The sequence below is a fragment of the Aotus nancymaae genome, unplaced genomic scaffold (genome assembly GCF_030222135.1).
Source record: "Aotus nancymaae isolate 86718 unplaced genomic scaffold, 86718_ANA_hifiasm-v0.15.2.pri h1tg000028l, whole genome shotgun sequence".
Lineage (NCBI taxonomy): Eukaryota > Metazoa > Chordata > Mammalia > Primates > Aotidae > Aotus > Aotus nancymaae.
The window spans coordinates 6279505-6295162 of NW_026988441.1; the positions used below are offsets into that span (position 1 = coordinate 6279505).

General features: G+C 54.8%; 2 protein-coding genes across 3 annotated transcripts in view; one reads left to right on the plus strand and one right to left on the minus strand.

Annotated features, from left to right (window-relative positions):
• The first annotated feature begins 54 nt into the window (after positions 1-54).
• LOC105722736 (choriogonadotropin subunit beta) lies at positions 55-1972 on the plus strand. Of its 2 annotated transcripts, none has more exons than XM_012460418.3 (3): positions 55-468; positions 1200-1367; positions 1598-1972. In XM_012460418.3, the coding sequence occupies exons 1-3, from the start codon at positions 454-456 to the stop codon at positions 1907-1909; spliced, it is 495 nt and encodes a 164-aa protein (XP_012315841.1). In that variant the 5' UTR covers positions 55-453; the 3' UTR covers positions 1910-1972.
• A 6-nt stretch (positions 1973-1978) lies between these two features.
• The window catches only part of RUVBL2 (RuvB like AAA ATPase 2), a 35734-nt gene continuing 22054 nt past the window's right edge, over positions 1979-15658 (minus strand). The window contains exons 3-15 of the mRNA XM_012460406.3: positions 14622-14677; positions 13883-14024; positions 10484-10613; positions 10263-10329; positions 8768-8874; positions 8586-8679; positions 8039-8162; positions 7551-7645; positions 7334-7452; positions 3926-4045; positions 3381-3510; positions 2218-2332; positions 1979-2087 (exon numbers count right to left, since the gene is read on the minus strand). Of these exons, the coding sequence (XP_012315829.2) occupies positions 2062-2087; positions 2218-2332; positions 3381-3510; positions 3926-4045; positions 7334-7452; positions 7551-7645; positions 8039-8162; positions 8586-8679; positions 8768-8874; positions 10263-10329; positions 10484-10613; positions 13883-14024; positions 14622-14677 (1325 nt within the window). The 3' untranslated portion in view covers positions 1979-2061. The remainder of the gene's footprint in view (positions 2088-2217; positions 2333-3380; positions 3511-3925; positions 4046-7333; positions 7453-7550; positions 7646-8038; positions 8163-8585; positions 8680-8767; positions 8875-10262; positions 10330-10483; positions 10614-13882; positions 14025-14621; positions 14678-15658) is intronic.

Sequence of the window (15658 nt, forward strand, 5' to 3'; positions counted from 1 at the left end):
GACAGAGGGGCGGAGCCGACCCGGATCCGGGCTCGTTGGGCGGGACACGGGGTCTCGACCGAGCCTGGACCACACTCACTGAGTCTATCGGCAATGTGCGGGCGGGACTAGCCCAGACACGCCCCGCGGTTTCGCGGGGAGGGGACTAAGTCCAGAAAATGTTGATGCAGGCTGTGGCCCCGCGGGCAGGACACGCCCCCTGCGGGTATTTTAAATAATGAGTTAAATAACCTGAACCACACTCATTTCTGGGGACTTCTCCGGGCATCCTGGCTTGAGAGTGGTGTGGGAGAAAGTTCCTAAGGGAGAGGTGGGCTCCGGCTGAATCCCTCGTTGGTGAGTATCTGGGTCCAGCGGCTCCCCTCGCAGCAGTCTCGCGGAGGCCGTCTCGGACTGGGCAGAAGCTAACACCGAAGCCGCGGCGCTCCTGGGAATCTGGACTGTGGCGCAGGAATGGCTCTGGTGGAGGTGGGTTGACGCTTCAGTCTGGCACCTTTCTTGGGTCACGGCCTCCTCCTGGCTCCCCCGCCCCAGGAAGAGACAGGGCGAGGCCTTTCTGTACCCTACTTCCTGTGCCTCCAACGCCGACTCAACTGAGTCTCTGAGGTCACTTCACTGTGGTCTCCGCCTCACCCCTGGCGCTGGAGCCACTGCGGGGAGAGGGCTGGAGCGCTCCACTGAGCCACTGCTGCGTCTCCCTGGCCTTGTCCGCCTCCCGCCCCCGGGGGGATTAGTGTCCAGGTTACCCCAGGATGCTACCACCACCTGGTGGCCTTGTCGCCCCCACAACCCTGAGGTATAAAGCTAGGTACACGAGGCAGGGGAGGCACCAAGGATGGAGATGCTCCAGGTAAGACTGCAGGGCCCCTGGGTACCTTCCACCTCCCTCCAGGCCATCACTGAAATGAAGAGGGGCAGAGTCGTGTGAGCTGGGGAAGGAGGCCTTTTTCTGGAGGGGTGTGACCCCGCAGTAAGCTTCAGGTGGAGAAGTCCCTGAGGGTGGGGAACTGAAATGTTGGGACATCTCAGGTCCTCTGGGCTGTGGGGTGGGCTCTGAAAGGCAGGTGTCTGGGTGGCAGGTCCTGAATAAGACATGCCAGGCAGGGTCCCTGGGTCCTTGAGGGTGGTGTACCCCTGGGGATGGGCCAGGGCTCAGGGCTTCAGTCTCAGGCTCGGCTGAAGCACCGGTCTTGTCCCAGGGGCTGCTGCTGTGTCTGCTGCTCAGCACGGGTGGGGCATGGGCATCCAATGAGCCACTTCGGCCACTGTGCCGCCCCACCCATGCCATCCTGGCTGCTGAGAAGGAGGGCTGCCCCGTGTGCGTCGCCTTCAACACCACCATCTGTGCCGGCTACTGCTCCAGCATGGTGAGCTGCCCGGGACCAGGGGCAGGTGCTGCCACCTCAGGGCGGGGCCCACAGAGGCAGTGGGGAAGGGTGGTCTGGCTCTCTGGGCAGGGGCTGGGAAATGGGGCTGGAGGGCAGGAACAGAGGGCTTCCTGGATATCTGAGTCTGGGACCTGTGGAGGGAGCTGGGGTGCTCAGCTGAGGTGCTGGCCCCCAGACACATGCCCACTCCCCCACCCACATGGTCTTAGGTACGGGTGCTGCAGACCGTCATGCCGCCCTTACCCCAGTTGGTGTGCAACTACCACGAGCTGCGCTTCACCTCTGTCCGGCTCCCTGGCTGTCGGCGCGGCGTGAATCCCGTGGTCTACTTTCCGGTGGCTGTCAGCTGTCGCTGTGCACTCTGCCGCCGAAGCTATTCTGACTGCGGGAATCTCAAGAGCGAGCCCCTGGGCTGTGACTACCACACCTCCCAGGACTCTTCCTCTAAGGACCCTCCCCGCAACCTTACAAGTCCATCCCAACTCCCGGAGCCAGCAGACGCTCCATTAGTCCCACAATAAAGGCTTCTCAATCCGCACTCTGGGCTGTCTTTCTCTGGAATCAGGGCAACCACACACACACAGGGTGGGTCCAGCTTCAAAACAACTTTATACAAAGTCACAGTGTCAGAACTCTGGTAGAAAACAGGGTAGGGATGGGGGTGACATCCAGCTCAGGAGGTATCCATGGTCTCGCCTTCTATGGGGAGAAGGAAGGCCAGATGGTCAGTGTGGCCCAGAGGGCAGGGCCTGAGTCTTCTAGGCCGAGTTCCCTCTTCCTCCCTCTGGGGGCGGCACTGGCAGTGCAGGTACGGGGTGGGGACGCTTACTGAGCTCATTGAAGAGGAAGGCGTCCTGGTACTCCTTCATGTACTGTGTGGAGCGGGACTCGTCCAGGAAGAGTGAGTAGACCCGCTTGATGTCGTCCACCTGCACCTCTGTGCCCTGGAGGGGGAGGGCAAGTCCTCAGTGGGGACCGTCCTCATGAGGCCCACAGCACAGACCCCAGCCTATGCCACCTCCAGCTCCAGGCAGTAGCGGGTAGCAGGCGAGGGGAAGGCATTCTGGACCAGACTGCCTGTGTTCAAATCCTGCCTGGCTCTCCACTGGGTGTGAGCCCAGCCTCTTCATTCCTCAGTTTTTTTCTTTTTTGAGATGGAGTCTCAAATCATGCCCAGGCCGGAGTGCAGTGGCACCATCTTGGCTCACTGCAACCTCTGCCTCCCAGATTCAAGCAATTCTCCTGCCTCAGCCTCCTGAGTAGCTGGGACTACAGGCGCCTGCCACCAGACCTGGCTAATTTTTTGTATTTTTAGTAGAGACAGGGTATCATCGCATTAGCCAGGCTGGTCTGGAACTCTAGACCTCAAGATCTGCCCGTCTTGGCCTCCCAAAGTGCTGGGATTACAGGCATGAGCCACCACCACGCCCGGCCTTCTCAGTTTCTTTATTTGTAAGATGGGCCTGACAGCATCTACTTACAGTCAACAGAGATTTACTGAGCACCTACTTTTTTTTTTGACATGAAATTTTGCTCTTATTGCCCAGGCTGGAGTGCAATGGCACGATCTCACCGAACCCTCCACCTCCCGGGTTCAAGTGATTCTCCTGCCTCAGCCTCCCGGGTAGCTGGGATTACAGGCATGCACCACCACCCACATGGCCTCCAGGCTAATTTTTTTGTATTTTCAGTAGAGACGGGGTTTCTCCATGTTGGCCAGGCTAGTCTCGAATTCCTGACCTCAGGTGATGCACCCGCCTCGGCCTCCCAAAGTGCTGGGATTACAGGCGTGAGCCACTGCACCTGGCCTTACTGAGCACCTACTATAGGCTAGGCCAGGTGATACAGAAATCAACCTGAGGAATGAAAATTCCCTGCCCCTGAAAATGTACATTCTAGGATCAAACACAGAACCCCCTGGAAGCCCTTGAAATAGTGCATCACTCGCTCCCGCCGGCCATCTGGCCCTGCTGGCAAATTCGGCCGGCTGACCTTGCGTTTCCGGCACACCAGGCTGGCAGCCGTGATGAGCTGGATGGCATAGCGCAGTGACGTCTCCAGCCCGATGCGGGTCAGCACTGTGTAGGCGTCCTCACTCATCTCCACATCTTCCTCCTCACACCTGCAGGCAGTGGGGGGGCGGGATGGCTTAGCCAGGGCCTGGCCTCTGACTGCAGCAGAAGTGGCCGCAGCCACCCTCTGGCCCTTCCCCCCTGGGAATATGTGGTGCCTGCATCTTAGAATCACAGAATGCTGAGGCTAGAAGAGCTATGGAGACAGGGGCTGGGCTGGAACTAAAACCTAGGGCTCCTGACCCCACCCGGGGCACTGACCCCCACACCCAGTCACAGCATCTCACCTCCCTTCCCCACAGTGGCACCTGCCCCCAGATTGGAGGCCACTGTCTGGGTGCCCGTTCGGCCCTCTCTCTTGCAGGCCCAGCAACCATGCCACCCCCGAGACCTCAATGTCGGCATTTGTCCTAGGGGCGGCCCCCAGCCCTGCCTCTCAGGCACACGGCCTGGTCCTGCCCGCACCGGATGCGGAGGATCTGCTTCGTGTCTTTTTCGCTGTAGGGGGTGGTGGATACGATGAGCAGCCGGTCCAGCAGGTCGATGGGGATGCCATGGGGGCTCTGGTAGCTGGTGCCCCGGATCCTGCAGAAAAGGCAGAAAGAGGGGCTGTCAGGGTGATGTTCCCTCTTCATTCCCTCTGCTGGAAACACTCCCACCTCATACCACCACTCACTCGCTGGGCCGAACACCACCTAACCTTCAGCTTGTGCCTCCTGTCACCTGATGACATCACCCTCTGATGGCGAAGGCTTCCACAATGGTGTCAGCCATCTCAATATGGTGAGACCCTGTCTCTACTAAAAACAGATCTCTGCCTCCAGGATTACTGGATCAAGCCCCCAACTCCCGTGCTGGACATAAAGCTCCACAAAGGAGGGGACTGCACGTGTCTTGTTCCCTGCTGCAGTGGGGCCAGCCCAGGGCTGGTGCCAGGGGATACAGCTAGGTCTCCTTATTCACAGTAGTGAAGTTCCAGAAAGTCACCGTGAATACACCAACTAGCCAATCCTGAACCACTGCTCCTAGTGGAATACAGGGTTAAGTTCTCAAGCCCCTAGTCACAATATTTTCATCAACCAATATACATGTAACCTTGGTCTACGTGTGTTTTCATTTATGTGTGTTTCTAGTTTTTTCATTTGTTTGTTTTTTGAGACAGAGTCTCGCTCTGTTGCCAGGCTGGAGTGCAGTGGGACAATCTTGGCTCACTGCAATCTCTGCCTCCCAGGTTCAACCAATCCTCCTGCCTCAGCCTCCTGAGTAGCTGGAACTACAGGAGTGTGCCACCACGCCCAGCTAATTTTTTGTATTTTTAGTAAAGATAAGGTTTCACCATGTTGGCCAGGATGGTCTCGATCTCTTGACCTCGTGATCCAACAGCCTTGGCCTCCCAAAGTGCTGGGATTACAGGCGTGAGACACCGTGCCTGGCCTCATTTCTGTGTGTCTATTATGTAATATCACTGTTGATTCTCTAACATGGAGCTCATGCCAACAGCATTCTAACATGGGCTCAGCAAAGTGTCTGCTACTGCCTCTGTCAGGCTAGACAGCAGTTCAGCACGGTGTTCAGGGAACATTTCACACAGCAAAATCACCAACAAATGACCCTAAAAAGGTTTAAAAAAAAAAAAAGGCACAAAAAACTGACGACACTTTGGGAGGCTGAGGCAAGCAGATCACTTGAGCCCAGGAGTTTGAGACTAGCCTGGGCAACATGGCGAAACCCCACCTCTACAAAACATACAACAACAACAAAATAACAGGTCAGGCGCAGTGACTCACGCCTGGAATCCCAGTACTTTGGGAGGCTGAGGTAGGCAGACCGCATGAGGTCAGGAGTTCAACGCCAGCTTGGTCAATATGGTGAGACCCTGTCTCTACTAAAAACAGAAAAATTAGCCAGGCATAGTGGCGGGTGCCTGTAATCCCAGCTACTCAGCAGGCAGAGGCAGGAGAATTGCTTGAACCCAAAAGGTGGAGGCTGCAGTGAGCCGAGATCGCGCCATTGCACTCCAGCCTGGGCAACAGATCGAGACTCTGCCTCAAAACAAAAACAAAAACAAAGATTAGCCAGGCGTTGTGGTGCACACCCACGGTCCCAGCTACTGAGGAGGCTGAGGACAGAGGATTAAGCCCGGGGGTGGGGGGGTGATATGTGTGTGTGTGTGTGTGTGTGTGTGTGTGTTTCTGTGTGTGGTGGGCATTGAGGCTGCAATAAGCCATGATCGTGCCACTGCACTCCAGCCTGGGTGACAGAGCACGACCCTGTCTCAAAAAACAAAAGCGACAAATGTAGCACTCAACAGAATACAACAAGGACACTTATTTACGACATGACAGCTAAAGGGAGCAGACAGCCTGGCCTCATTCACACTTAGCTGGGAAAGCAGGTGTCGGGTGACTTGAATTTGTTGCCCGAAAGCAGGGTAGATATTTATTTGGGGATTAGAAATGAATCTTAGCAAGCGAACAGATTCTCAATGCGGAGTCTGTTAACAATCAGGGCCGCCAGTCGCTGCTGTCTCTGCCTAGGAGGTGCCCTGGGCAGTCCCCAGGCCTGACCTGCAGCTGCTTCGAGCACACCATCCGCCCTGGGGTCTCTTCCAGTGCCCTGCCACCCAGAGACTGAGTTTGGACCTTGCCACCTTCTAGACTACCTGTGACCTGGGCAAGTCACTGGGCCTCACTGTCCTGCCCTGTAAAATGGGGCTGAGGTGATATCTACCTTCTCAGCTTCTGAGGATCCAAGGAGTCAAGAGGCAAACCCAGAGCCAGGCACGGCGGCCCACCATCCATCCTCTGTAGGGTGCCCACTTCTTCCCATTTTTTGTTTTTTTGAAACAGAGTCTTGCCCTGTCGCCCAGGCTACAGTGCAACGGTGTAATCTTGGCTCACTACAACCTCCATCTCCCGGGTTCAGATGATCATCCTGCCTCAGCCTCCTGAGTAGCTGGGATTACAGGTACATGCCACCATGCCTGGCTAATGTTTTGTATCTTTAGTAGAGATGGGGTTTCACTATGTTGGCCAGGCTGGTCTGGAACTCTTGACCTCATGAGCTGTCCACCTCAGCCTCCAAAAGTGCTCGGATCGCGGGTGTGAGCCACAGCGCCTGGCTCACTTCTTCTCTTTTGCGATGCACGCCCCAACTGCCCAGTTTCTGGGCCTATGGCTGCAGTGCTGGGGCTGACACTCCCTAGCCTTCCTCAACGACAGGCATGGCCCTGAACCCAAGCAGTGCCAGGCAATGGGATGTGGGTGGAAATGTGGGGTTCAGCCTGTGGATTGCAGCCTATGGGGGCTGCCCGCCCTCCACATCCCCCTCTTCCTGTGGGCCAAAATGTGGACGAGGTGGAGAAGAAAGCCAGCGGGGACAACGCACATTGGGGAGCGGAGGTTCCCAGGCTTCAGCAGAGCTCTGTGTCACGGGAATCTGTCCACGGCATTCTTACGCCAAACACAGCACTAAGAGTTCTGTTGATGAAGTAGTTGGGTCGAAGTGACTGAACCATCGTAGTTTATGTCATGTCTAACAGATGTCGCTGTATTTCCCTCAAGATTAAAAAACAATCCCACAGTACTCCCTGTGAGTTTCCCGCAGCACCCTGGGGTGCCTCGGCATGCAGTTTGGAAACTGCAGGCTTTGGGGCTAAAGGAACAGAAAGACAGGAGACAGGAAGAACTCAGTGTCTGGGCTTCCTCAGGGAGCAGGGCTGCCTCCTGCCTGCCTTGTTTAAGGGAAGAGCGCACACCGAAGTCACGGGTCCCTCTCTGACCCAGGGTAAACACATGCTCCCTGTTGACCCTCTGGCCACACCCACTGCCCAGAGCATCCCATTTTCCCCAGAGGCCCCTGGTGCCGGCTCACCGTGTGATGCCGCGGTTGGTGGCCATGATCAGGACAGGCGCCATGTCACTCTCCAGGGCCCGGTTGAGGAAGGAGAAGCTCTCAATGTCCAGCATGTGGACCTCGTCGATGAAGAGCACCTAGGATTGGTGCATGTGTGAGAGTCGTCATCTGTGCCCCTGCTTCCCCAGTCCACCCCCACCCCGCCACCTGCCCCGGCCATGTCCTGGGTCCTCACCCCAGGGATGATCTCCGCCTTGCCCTCCTCGCGCCACTCGGCCACCTTGGCATTGATCTGCTCTCGAACTTCTGACTTGATCTCCCCTGTGTCACCTATGGGAGGTACAGGTTGCATCAGGGAAGTCAGAGAGGCAGGCTCCAGGGCTGGAATGTGGCTGAGACAGAGAAGGACAGATGCCAGGGATGGATGAGGGAGAGCAAAGCAAGGAGGGGTGAGGAGCCCGATATGTCCCCAGAGAGGAGGAACAGAGGCAGAGAAAACAGGAGAGAAGGCAGGGCCACACCCCCATCACAGTACCACAGAAGGGCTCAGACAGCAACAGCGGAGGCAGGAGGAAGCAGACTCACAGGTGAAGAAGAGAGGCAGCCATGGGCCTGAGTTACAGGAAAGGCCGTGGAGCAAGTGGGTCACATTCAGAGCTCAGGGACAGAGGGAACCTGAGGGAGGCTGCCAGGCCTGGGGTAGGGCAGGCGGGAGGGCCTCACCTGAGAAAAGTGCCAGGAAGCCCTGGGTGCGGGAGTTGATGACGTCGATCTCGTGCAGGGACACGGTGTGCACCACCTCCTTGCGTTTCTGGAGCTCCCCGTCTGGGCACTGCACGAACTTGGTCTATGGGGCAGGGGTGGGGAAAGAAGAGAGGAGACAAGAACAGGTAAGGGCATGAAGGGGGCCCTAAAGGCCTCTGTCTGCAGGAGACTAGAGCTCTGGGAAATGGAGCTGGGAGGCCAGATGGGGTCATCTGGAAACCCCAGGCCCAGGAGGTAGTCAGGTCTAGGGGTTTTCCCGAGCGCTGAGGGTCATGGGGGCTCCCGGAGGACCTCAGAAGCCACAGGTAACATGGGGTGATGGGAAACTACAGTGCCAGGCTGAGGGGTCCCAGCCATCCTAGGGTTACAGAGAAGACCCAGGAGTACCAGGGACAAAGAGTCAGGGTGACAGGAAGATGCAGACCCCAGGGGTCACGGGTTGATGGAGGAGATGAAAACACCGAGTGCTGGGGGCAGGGAAGGCTTCCTGAGAGTCCCGGCACACCTGGGAGCCCATAGCATCGTAGTCTCGGGCGCGTGTGAAGGAGCGGCCCAGCTTGGAGATCTTGCCTGTCGCCTTGTCGATGGTGATCACGTCCCTATGGGGGATGGGGGGTGGGGTAAGGAAAGGAACGAGCCCGAGCTCCCCCATCCTCCCTGGCCACCTGGCACAGCCCGACTGCTCACCCGGCCTGGACCTTGTCCTTGGTCAGGGACTCAATCATCTTGGTGCCCAGGTCGTAGATGGTCTCCATCTCTGTCGTCTTGAGGGTCAGCTTGCCCACCTTGGACCCCTGAGAGTGGGGAAAGTCAGGGGAGAGGCTGAGAGAGGGCCCTGATGTTGCCCCAATGCCCCCAGTGTTCATAAGCTTCTGGCCCTGCTCTGGCCTCTACTTACACAGCTTCAAAATGGACATGATGCAAGGGAGCTCTTGGGGGGAGGGACACGGTGTGCTCACCAGCCTGACGTGGTGAAGCTCTGTGGTGAACATGTATGTCATAACTGACCATACTGGACACTTAGAATGTATGCAACTTTCTGTTTATCAATTAAAACTCAAATTTGTTGTTTTTTTTTTTTGCGATAGAGTCTTGCTCTGCCACCCAGGCTAGAGTGCAATGGCACAATCTTGGCTCACTGTAACCTCCGTCTCCCGGGCTCAAGTGATTCTCCTGCCTCAGCCTCCCAAGTAGCTGGGATTACAGTTGTGCGCCACCAAGCCTGGCTAATTGTTTTGTTTTGTTTTTTTTAATTAGATTTTTTTTTTTTGAGATGAAGTTTCGCTCTTATTGCCCAGGCTAGAGTGCAATGGCACGATCTCAGCTCAATGCAACCTCCACCTCCTGGGTTCAAGCAATTCTCCTGCCTCAGCCTCCTGAGTAGCTGAGATTACAGGCTCCTGCCACCATGCTCAACTAATTTTTTGTATTTTCAGTAGAAACAGGATTTCACCATGTTGGCCAGGCTGGTTTTGAACTCCTGACCTAAAGTGATCCGCCTGCTTTGGCCTGCTGGGATTACAGGCATGAGCCACTATCCCCAGCCAAAACTCAATAAAGCTCTTAATAAAAAATAGTAAACAAACAATATGCCTAAAAAATAAAGTCTATTAAAAGCATAGCCCTGAGGTCTCACAAAATGGCCAAAGGTCACACTTTGACATTCTTATTTCATTTTATTATTATTATTATTATTTTTAATTTTTTCTTTTTGCTCTTCAGAGTTGGAGATTCCTTCTTCAGGGTGACATTCCTATTTTATACCCAAATAAAAGGTGTTTTGTTGATAACAAAATCAGAAAACACAGCTAAGCAAAAAGGAGAAAACAGAAATTGTAAAGAAAAAACAGAAGGCTGAGTGTGGTGGCTCATGTCTGTAATCCTAGTACTTTAGGAGGACGAGGTGGGCAGATTATGAGGTCAGGAGTTCAAGCCCGGCCAAAATGGTGAAACCCCATCTCTACTAAAAATTTCACCACCTCAGTTTCTATTGGTAAGAATGTCCTTCATGAGGGATAAGCCATTGCCAACTTAACTGATCCCCTACTATAGGCATGTACATGGTTCTTGTCTGCTGCTAGAACCTTCCATAGGATTCTGACCTCAGTGTAGACCTGGCATCTCCTCTCTCCACTCCTGGCGCTGGAGGTGTTCTTAGCAGGGGGCAGATTCACAGACTCACCGTCCCTGTTGCTGGCCGATCAATCTGGATCTCCACCACCTCCCCTTCGATGATCTCCGTCTCCTCCCTAGCCAGAGAGCAGAACTGAGGAGACAGCCTGAGGCCTGAGACCTCGCAAATCACAACCTTCCCCCAGCTCTGGGACAAAGGACAAGCCACTCAGGGCCCAGGGGTTGCCCCCAGGCTCTGGGGATGGCGTCAGCCTCTCATCACGCACTTACTTGATACGAACGCCGATAGACCGACGGAAGGCCTGCGTCAGCGCTTCGGTCTTGCTCATCTCCAGGGAGAAGATTTCACTGCCGGCAATGGCCGTGAACGGCGTGTCCGGGCCCAGGGCCTGCGCCATGCCTGGGGAGGAGGCGGTCTGAGTAGGTGAAGCCACTCTGGTACCAGGTCCCTGACACCTGCTCTGTGGCAAAGCAGCTCTTCTCCCACTCCAGGAAAGAGGTTTCAGTGTCATCTGACCTATAAAACCTTGGCTTCGAGCTGAGGAGAGCCCTGGTAAGGGGGAACTGGAGAGAGGGGTCCAGCCACGAGGCAGACAGACAGACAGTAAGAAGCCAGGGAGGGCAGGTTGCTCCGACAGGCCGGGCTTAGAATCCCACATTGCCCAGAGGGTTCACCCTAGAGCCTCGCCACACCTCAGTCTCCCAGCCTCTACCAGCTGTTTAGCCTCAGAGCTGGGCGATGGGGAGCAGGGACAAAGGCCAAGGGCCAACACGATTGTTACAGGTGACAGAGCCAGACTGCCTCGGTTCAGATTCCAGCTCCAACACCTGGTGCACCTGGCGCCGTGTGATCCCGAGAGATCTTGACTGCTCCCTGAGCCTCAGCTTCCCCCTGTGTCTAATGGGGATGACAGTAGGTGCTGCCATGGGATGATACTCTGCTTAGGAGCGACTGTGGGCAGGCAGGCACTGGTGCTCAGCTGTAACATAGTCACACGGCCTGAAACTGTCACAGGGCAGGGCGTGCTACCGCATGTGGCCTGGGGTGGCTGGCAGCAAGCAGGGCTGTCTCCAGCAATGGCCCTAAGCCTCAAGGCTCTGTCAGTGTGGAGCACGTCCTCACAGACAGGCTGGTGCCATACCCTCTTGCTCGGCGTCAAGCGGGAACTCTTCCTGGTCCCCTTTGTGGCTGCACGATGGCCCTGATCACAGAACTCAGCAAGTATCTGTGGAGGACCGAGTGGATGAGCACTGCCCATGCCACCTGGGGACACCTTGGGTCCTCCCTGCCTCTTCCATTAGACTAAGGAGCATCCCCAGGGCAAGGCTGGCCTCACCCCTGCCCAGTACAGGGTTTGGCCTGCAGGAGGCTTTGCCCAGGAGACACAAGAAGAGGAAAGGCAAGGCCAGGCACGGTGGCTCACTCCTGTAATCCCAGCACTTTGGGAGGCCGAGGCGGGTAGATCACCTGAGGTCAGGAGTTCTGGACGAGCCTGGCCAAAATGGTGAAATCTCGACTCTACTAAAAATACAAAAATTAGCTGGGCGTGGCAGCACACATCTGTAATCCTAGCTACTTGGAAGTCTGAGGCAGGAAGATCACTTGAACCCGGGAGGCGGAGGCAGCAGTGGGCAAAGATCATGCCACTGCACTCCAGCCTGGGCAACAGAGCAAAACTGTCTCAAAAAACAAAACAAAAATGCCGGGCACCGTGGCCTACTTTGGGAGGCCCAAGGCAGGCAGATCACAAGGTCAAGAGATCAAGACCATCCTGGCCAACATGGTGAAATCCCGTCTCTACTAAAAATACAAAAATTAGCCAAGCGTGGTGGCATGCGCCTGTAGTCCCAGCTGCTCAGGAGGCTGAGGCAGGTGAATCACTTGAACCTGGGAGGCGGAGGTTGCAGTGAGCCAAGATTGCACCACTGCACTCCAGCCTGGTGAAAAAGCAAGGCTCTGTCTCTAAATAAATAAATAAGAAGAGGAAAGGAGAAAGGATTGAGGGATGCAGGGAGGGAAGGCACTGTGTGTGCCACATTCTGGGCCTAGACATGCTGCCCTCAGTGTCTGCCCTGGAGCCTCTTGGGCATCCCACTAGGATTAGCTCAGGTATCCGTTCTTTTTTTTTTTTTTAATTTTTTTTTTTTTAAGATGGGGTTTTACCATATTGGTCAGGCTGGTCTTGAATTCCTGACCTCAGGTGATCCACCCACCTCAGCCTCCCAAAGTGCTAGGATTACAGGCATGAGCCACTGCACCCGGCTTAGGTATCTGCTTTTCTGGAAGCCTCTCCCGACAAATGCCACCACATGCTCTGCTTTCCTACCAAGGTCAGGAGCCTCCTCTGTCCCGTGCTACCTCCATTGTAACACATGTCGCCTTGGAAGGGATCATGTCCATGACCGCCTCCTCCAGACCAGGAGCTCTTTGAAGTCAGGCCTTGGTCTAACTCATCTATGGGTACCCAGTGTCCAGTCCGAGGCCTGGCTCCCCAGGGCACCTCAGAAGACACTGCTTTACCTTCACTGAAGACCCACCTGGTTGTTACTCTGATTCTCCCTGCCTGGCCCCAGCCTAAGCACAGAGGTGGGAGTGAGTGCGAACAGAGGTGAGTTAGGAAAAGCCTCAGTGAGGCAGAGATGCCTAAGTAGTTGGTTTGGAAGGACAAATAGGTGTTCAACACGGAAGATGACGAACAGCTGGGAGTGAAAAGATCATAAACCACTAGTGGATTGCAACAGAGGCTGCTGGGTGTCTACTCCATGCCCACCTTCCCCTGCTTCCTTAGTTCCAGAATCCTCATTTTCTTTCCTGTTTTTTAATTTTTTTTTTTCTGGAGACAGAGTCTTGCTCTGTTGCCCAGGCGGGAGGGCAGTGGTGTGATCTCGGCTCACTGCAACCTTCACCTCCCGGATTCAAGCAATTCTCCCTGTCTCAGCCTCCCAAATAGCTGGGATAACAGGCGCCTGCCACCACACCATGCTAATTTTTGTATTTTCAGTAGAGACAGGGTTTTGCCATGTTAGCCAGGCTGGTCTTGAACTCTTGACCTCAGGTGATCCACCTGCCTCAGCCTCCCAAAGTGCTGGGATTAGAGGCATGAGCCACCACACCCGGCCTAATTTTTAAATTTTTACAACAACCTCTTGTCCAACAGAAGAATCCTCATTTTCTTAAGGCAAAAATGGTTCAAATTATGAAATCAAAAAGAAATGTAATGTCCCAGCCTCCCTTGAAGCAAAGCGTGATCATGAGATTCAGTTCTAGTCAATGAGATACAAGCAGAAGCATGGAAGATTTCCAAGGTGACCGGTTAAAGGAAGCTGACTCAAGAGGGTTTACCCTCATGGCAATTGCTCTTTCTTCCTGCTGCCTGGATTATGGCGGGAAGGCTGGAGCTTAGGCAGCCCTCTTGGAACACAACATCCTCTTGACACTGGAACCAAGTGCAGAGGATGAGGCAGGAAGATGGAAGACTTCCTGGGACTGCTTAGTAAGCTCCAAATGACCTACCTCTAGATTCTTCCATGGAAGAGAATGAAGCCTGAGTGTTTAAGCCACTGCCATTTCAGGTCATCTGTTAAATGCGGGTGATCCTGACTCTGACTTACACAGGAGGGGTTATCGAGCAGAGACCATGAGAGTTCCGGCCCTGGGAGGTTTCTTACCCATGGCGATGGCTGTCTTCCCTGTGCCCGGCTGGCCAGCAATGAGGACTGCCCGCCCGGCAATCTTCCCTTCCCGGATCATCTCCAGCACCACGCCTGCTGCCCGCCGTGCCGCCAGCTGACCCACCATGCCCTGGGAAGCCTGTGGGTGGGACGCAGCACGTGAGGTGACTTCCCGCTGGGCTACACACCATTTCTACCACATCTTGGCTACTGAGATGGAAGCAGTCATTACTAGCTGGGACTTCCAGGAAAAGCCAAAACAGCTTTCTCCGCTTTTTTTTTTTTTTGAGACAGGGTCTCGCTCTGTCACCCAGGCTGGAGTACAGTGGCACAATCGTGGCTCACTGCAGCCTCCACCTCCCAGGTTCAAGTGATTCTCCTGCCTCAGCCTCCCGAGTAGCTGGGACTACAGGCGCCCGCCACCACATCTGGCTAATTTTTGTATTTTTAGTAAAGATGGGGTTTCTCCATGTTGGCCAGGTTGGTCTCGAACTCTGACCTCAGGTAATCCGCCTGCCTTGGCCTCCCAAAGTGATGGGATTACAGGCATGAGCCACCGTGCCCAGCCTACCCAATGCTTTAGTACCAAGAAAACCCATGTGTGGTTGAAGTTTATGGATATGCAGCCAAAGGTCTGGAAGACCGTTAACAGTTCCCACACTTCCCAGGGCCCTGGGTACCCACTACCCAAGACCTTCGTGGAGAGGCCCTCACACCCCAGCCTCCTCTGCTCTACCTGCCGAGGCTCCAAGGCATCGTCCAGCCCCAGCCCCCGGATGTGGGAGTGAGCACCTGTATGCAGGGAGAGAACAGAGACTCAGTTAGCCAGCCTGCTGCACGTGTGGCCTGACCCCTCTGAGCCCTGGTTTCCTTTTTGGTCAAAGGGGTGCGAGGGACTAGGGAGTAGGGGCCTGGGGGAATGAAGGGGCACAGGGAAGGATTTCCCAAATTGCCACCTCACTAAGAAGATGGCTGAACATGCTAAATGCTCAATGAACTGGAGTTGCTCTGAGGATGCATCCTAGTTAAACAAAAGTCACTGAGACCTGATTAAGCACATAATTGTACCAAGAACTAACCACAAGGACTAATGATCACAATTACTTTGTGTTTATGGCTTACATGGCACACACAGGTTCTCATTTCACTCCATATGACCCTGCAAGACAAGAGCCCTGGCCGGGGCTGGGCGTGGTGGCTCAGGCCTGTAATCCCATCCCAGCACTTTGGGAGGCTGGGGCGGGTGGATCACCGGAGGCCAGGAGTTCTAGACCAACCTGACCAACATGGTAAAACCCCATCTTAAGTAAAAATACAAAAATTAGCTAGGTGTGGTGGCAGGTGACTATAATCTCAGCTACTCGGGAGGCTGAGGTAGGAGAATTGCTTGAACCTGGAAGGCGGAGGCTGCAGTGAGCCGAGACTGTGCCACTGAATTCCAGCCTGGGTGACAGAGCGAGACCCTGTCTCAAAAAAGCCAAACGAAACAAAAGCCCTGGCTGCTGTCACCCTGAAAGCACTTCTGGGTATCACTGGCAACAGTCCCAGCCCCCATTGATATGAACAAGGAGGGAGCTCCGAGAGGTTAGGTCTCATGCCCCAGCCACACAGCCAGCGAGAGCTGAAGATGAGATTCTAATGCTTTCCAAAACATGAGGGTTGAACAAACCTCAGCCAGCAGGCCAGCCACCTGTTTCTGTAAATAAAATTAAAAAAAAATTTTTTTATTTGTTTTATTTTTATTTTTTAAATTTTTTTCTTCTTTTTTGAGAC